The sequence below is a fragment of the Pyrus communis genome, chromosome 3 (assembly GCF_963583255.1).
Source record: "Pyrus communis chromosome 3, drPyrComm1.1, whole genome shotgun sequence".
In the NCBI taxonomy this organism is placed as follows: domain Eukaryota; kingdom Viridiplantae; phylum Streptophyta; class Magnoliopsida; order Rosales; family Rosaceae; genus Pyrus; species Pyrus communis.
In genome coordinates, this window is record NC_084805.1 from 17521525 (window position 1) to 17527524 (window position 6000).

Consider the following 6000-nt stretch of genomic DNA (forward strand, 5'->3'; position numbering starts at 1 on the left):
TGCAAAATTATGGGAATCGATTACAAAGTGAATTGAGGAAGAACTCTCATGTCCAGCTCTGTTTCTGGCTTTTCATTAAGGCTGATGTGGGTTCTGAAGGTTTGATTAGGGCTGCTGGGAATGTCGATGGAAGGAAAAGTAGGTTTTGTGCTGAGAAGGCCATGGTGTGTAAAAAAACCAAAGTAATTTGGCAAAAAAAAAAATCAGTAGATTAACAAAACTGTCATATTTAGTGATTTACACAATTCAACTGAGATTCGGATCTGGGTGCAAACTGCAAACGAGGGAGATTCATAATTGACCTTTCAAACGTTATTGTTGTATTTTTTTGTTATCGGAGATTAGACCTAGCAATTTCTTACACAACTCGTTAACATGACACAAAAATAACAAGTTTTTGGTCAACATGATAACTAATCGGGTCACACGATAATAACCCGTTAATAATGGGTCCTTAACAGGTTTACAGGAGAATGACACGTGGGTAACCTGTTTCGATACGATAAGAAAAAAATTATTTTGATGATTTTAATTTTTTAAACTACTAAAAAAACTTACTATAAAATACAATAGATATAATGAATATATATATATATATATATATATAGTTTATTAATTATTATTCTATATAAATTTTAAATTTTAAGTTTTATTTATTTATTTATTTATTTTTATAGTGTATTATAAGCAAGGATTGAGATTAAAAATCATAAAACACATTAAAAATAAAAATATCAAGTAATTTAAAAATACCAAACACATTAAAAAATTATAATAATTAATTTACATATGTAAAAAATATGAAAAAAATATGCAAACGCTTGTAGTCCCATCCTTTACACTTTGAGGATGGGTATATGATCGTTTGAATTTTTAAAACCATACAAACTCTCATGAATAGTATTTTTAAGGGAGTTCAAAATAAACAAAATTCATAATCGTTAATGTATAAGTCTGAAAGATGTGAAAGCATAATAAACGTTTATAATTGCATCTTGAATGCTAAGATGATGGTTACATGGTTGTTTAGATTTTTAAAACCCTCCAAATCTCATGAACAATGTTCTTTATTTGAGTGCAAAATTAATAATAATTATTGTAGAAGTGTGAAAAATGTAATCAATTGTAATAAAAAGCGTTACAACTTTCATGAAGGGGTCAACTCCGAAATTTAGTATTATGTTTTACATTTTTTTGGGTCAAACTATGTTTTTCATCTTCATTTTTATTGATTTAAAAAATATTTTTCTTAACGGGTAACGGGTTGATTTTGGGTCGGGTCATATTACTCATTTACTTTAACGGGTATTAAACGACACGACCTGTTAAGCTATTGGCTATGAAACGAAAACGATACGAACACGAGAAACACGGCACGAATGCTAGGTCTATCGAACATTCGGAGAGTCCATATAATAAAATAAATAATTGAAAATCAGGGTAAAGAAACAATATATATACTTGCAGTTAGTATTAAGTTTTCTTTTTCACCAATAATCAGCACAAGAACAAACCCCACTCTCAAAATGGTGGAACCTATTGCGATCCCTAACGACAATCTTTCTGTTGGTGATCTTAGCTATCAATTTGATCATTGAGTGGCAGTCACTGCAAACCCTTAAGTTATTTACAATCCTCAAAGTCGTACCTTGTTTTGTAGCAATTAGCCCGTAGCATATGGCAAGCCTCTCGCTATGTATCGACAGAGCCAATTCCTTTTGCGTATCTTCAATATCATGCAAAACCGCCTCTGTTGCAGGCAAGTATCCTTCCGATTTCAGTTCATGGATTAGCTCCGTTAACTTTTTGTAGATTTCCTCCCTCTTCGGGTGTCTGAGGTCTCCCAAGAGGAACTCATGGATCTCATTGTTTACTTCAATCAAGCTACAACCAGGCTCCTTTGGGGTTCCACCTTCCTTCATCTCTGCTCTCACTTGTGCAGCCTTTTTCCACCTCCCTGATGAAGCATATACATTTGATAGCAGTACGTAAGTTCCCGAATCTGCATTACCACAATTCACCAAGATTTCGGATACCCTTTCTCCTAATTCAAGGTTCCCATGGATTTTACAAGCACTTAGCAAAGCCCCCAACATGATATGATCCGGTGCCATTTTCATTCTTGCAATGAAATTGTAAGCTTCTTCAAGCTGACCTGAGCGACCTAGAAGATCAACCATGCATCCATAGTGTTCTATCTGTGGTTGAATGCCGTGAATATTAGTCATGGAATGAAATATCTGAAAACCCAAATCCAACAAACCTCCATGACTACATGCATTCAATACTTTAACAAAAGTAATGCTATTTGGCCTTAGTCCTTGTTTTATCATTGTCTGGAACATTTGGATAGCCTCCATGCTCTTCCCATGCATAGCAAGCCCCTCAATCATGGAATTATAACTACTCACATCTCTCTCTTTCATCTTACCAAACACTGCCAGTGCCTCATCAATATCTCCACACCTCGAGTACATATTAATCAGAGCACCACCTACTATGTAATTGAATTCGATGTCATACTTATCTATGTAAGAGTGAACCCATCTTCCGAGCTCCAATGCTCCCAAATAAGAACAAGCAGATAAAACACAAACAGCAGTAACTTCATTAGGGCTCACATTATTCCTCTGCATCTCCCTAAACGCCTCCAAAGCCCTATTCATCTCCCCGTTCCTAACCAACCCATCAATCATCGCAGTTCAACAAACCGTATCCTTACTCCTAGCCCGGTTAAAAACACCAATCGCCTCCTCAATCAACCCATAATCAGCATAAGAAGAAATCATCACCGTTGACGCAACGACATCCCTATCAGGCATTTCATCGAACACCCTCCGTGCACACTCAAATTCACCACTCTTCCCATAAAGATCCAGAAGCTTCATCCTCACCGATCGATTCGATGACAACCCAAGCTTCAAAACCTGCGCATGGACTCCTCTCCCCTCCTCCAACGCCAACCCAAAGCCACAAGCTTTTAACACAGAAGTTACCGCGTAGTTATCCGGCGAAACAAACCCGTTAACCATTCGACAGTAAACCCGAATCGCATCGAGGTAAAACCCAGACGACACGAACCCATCAATGAGAGCAGTGTAGAGGTAGACATTTGGGGTTTGAATTTGTTGGAAAATCTTGGTGGCGTAGTCGATTGAGTTGAGGTTGGAGCAGAGGCGAAGAAGCTCGAACACGACGAATGGGTCTTGGTCTTCGAAATTTCTTATGATTTTTGCGTGGATTGGCGGAATCTGATGAATGTGTTTGCATTTTTGTATTAGAGAGATTGTTTCTCTCCGGTTTTGGGAATCCTTGGCTTTTGGATTTGAATTTCGCGGGAATGCTGCGTTCAATGTAACCGTTGTCGCTGAGTAACTCATATTTTTGGCGGTTCAGTCACCAAGTAGCCAAAGGCGGCCGAGGTCCAACGCACCACTCTTTCATGTTATCGAGGAGAAAAATTTCAGTGTGACCGTAACACGGTGTGTCTCTATATAAATGGTGAGATATGTGTGTTAAAAAGTTAATAACTTAAAAAATACAATTTCGCACTACTTGCATAAAACAACGTGATGTACCACCTGTGTTCTGGTCACATTGAAAAATTTGTCATTGTTGAGGGACTTTTCAATTTCAAAAACACGATACGGTAAACCAAATGTCATAATATAACTGGTTGAAAAAAAAAATTCATGTATCCAATCACTTGTATTATGACATTTATTGCACCGAACCGTGTTCTCGGCACATTAAAATTTTTTTCCATGTTAATATGTTAACAATGTAGTGGGTATTCGGTATTTTTCTCATTTGTAAGTTATTATGTCAGGTCATGGTGTGCTTCGAGTGATATTAGATTCGAATTTGGTGGATGATAAATTTAATACTAAATTATTATGTTAGGTCATGTTGTGCTTTTTCTAAAAGTACTTTCATTAAAAGAACGTTTCAAATTCATATTAGAACTCAAGGGGCGCTTTGTATTTCTTTAGAAAACGCTTCTACAACCCCCAAAACATTTTTAACTATTTAACCAGACGCTTACATGAATGCTTATGGTTGTAACCTTTCCAAATCCGTCCAAAACACAAATAGACATAAGTTGTATTATAACATGTGAATTTGCTATGCATGCGATAGTCGCAGTACTCTTTCTGCTAAGAAATCGACTTTCCTTTGCCAATGCCATGAGCCCCTTCCGTCGTTGGCAATTCTGAGAAATGCCCTCAATGTGAGCACAACTGCATCTCTAAAACATTTTTTGTCAGTTTTCAAGAGATACCTAGCACAACCATCACTAGTACCTGAACCGGTAACTACTGTGAATTCTGCAAGACTTCCACGACGAGGAATCGTAACTACCGAGTTTGTCGAAAACTTTTCTGCAACCACGGAACTCCCCTTAATTTTGTAACCTTTCCTCGTAATGTCCAACGTAGCGGGCTGCCATGTATCAAGGTATCCGATGCATTGAAATATCTTGAATGAAGCATGGCCTCGCGAACCATCTTCTCTATCTGGTTTTGCATTTCAGGGAAACAAGTAATCATTTTCCGCTCAATGGCGAAGAGCTTTACGGCCGTCCCCCTGCGCTTGTTGTTGTCCTGAGGCTCGACGTGAACAGTAAGGTACGTACCAACATCATCGGCCGTAACAAGGTAGTTTGGTTTATCTGCTCCTTCAATGGGATTAAAAGATCCATTGTCTAGATGTCGAAACCACTGAAAATTGCAGACGGTGGTTCCATTGATGGGGTATATGCACGCTTGAAGTTCCCGTCCCGGATTAGGTTCCCCTATGATCTGGAGGCTTTCTACGACGAGGTCTGTTTCAACATGCACTGAAATCTCTTCGACAATGTGCTGAATACGTCTAGATTCAGAATCATGCCTGCCAAAGCAAATGAAAGATTTCTTGGAATGACGTTTTATGTTTTATACGACAACGAATATAAAACATGAGTTTTGTGGATGTGCACATTAATAGATTCTCTTTTTCTAAAGGACAAATGTGCCGAGATAATATCACTTATATTCTGTTCGATACAATTGAAATTTTCTCAGACACATTTGTCTTTGAAAGAAGAACGGAATGCTATGTCCAGAGAAGAGTTCTATACACATTCTTTTATCCAAATTTTGCACTGGAGCGACTCTTGATATCAATATTATCACTGGAGTGACCTTTGATATCATTATTATGAAGGGTCAGCCCAGTGTAAAATTTGGATAGATGGATTTTTTTAGTGCTAATTGTTAATACCACCTAAGACAAAATCAGTCACTCAAATTCAATCCACAGAAAAACGCAAAATTACAGCCCACGCTCGTGTACTTTCCTTGTATATTCAACGCATAGCTAGAGATAAATTGTTAATTTTTCAATTTTCTTTTAAACAATCATGAGATAACTTAATAAGAATAAAATAATACTACTACTACTACGACTACTAAGGGAAGGATAGAAATTTACACTCCCAGAGGCCACCCTGATAAGTTTGCTGCTTCCGTTAGAGCTTTCCAACATTTGTGCCTTCTTTATGTCGTCTTTATATTTGCCTTCAAGTTTAGCAAGTGCATCACCAAAACTACCTCTATGTTTTCTTACGTCCGACGGATTCACTTTGTAAAAAACTGGCCAAACCATTTGTTTCTTCGATTTTTTGCATTCAAGGATCTTGACAAGTTCGTCCAAGCACCAATTTGAGGACGCGTAGTTTTCGGAGAATATTATGATAGAAATCTTAGAATCTTCTATCACTTTGCAAAGGGTAGCGGATATTTCTTCTCCTCTTATAAGCTCATCGTCTATGAGGGGGCGTTTGTTTGCCCTAATTAAAGTGTACTGGACTGGACTGGACTAAGGATTAGTCCAGTCCCATGTTTGCTCCTAATAGGGACTAGGTTTAATGAGACTAAGTCTCACTCGCCTAGACTAAATCTGGGACTAGCTGGCCTTAACGAAACCCCTTGAAAACCATGGGACTAGCTAAGACTGTCC

At 37.7% G+C, this 6000-nt stretch overlaps 2 protein-coding genes across 2 annotated transcripts; both read right to left on the reverse strand.

Moving 5' to 3' along the window:
- Positions 1–1421: 1421 nt before the first annotated feature.
- Positions 1422–3388, reverse strand: LOC137730087 (putative pentatricopeptide repeat-containing protein At5g59200, chloroplastic). Its single transcript, XM_068469152.1, has one exon. It carries the CDS (start codon positions 2694–2696, stop codon positions 1488–1490), a length of 1209 nt encoding a protein of 402 aa, XP_068325253.1. The 5' UTR covers positions 2697–3388; the 3' UTR covers positions 1422–1487.
- Positions 2703–3380, reverse strand: LOC137728328 (putative pentatricopeptide repeat-containing protein At5g59200, chloroplastic). Its single transcript, XM_068467144.1, has one exon. It carries the CDS (start codon positions 3378–3380, stop codon positions 2703–2705), a length of 678 nt encoding a protein of 225 aa, XP_068323245.1.
- Positions 3389–6000: the final 2612 nt, after the last annotated feature.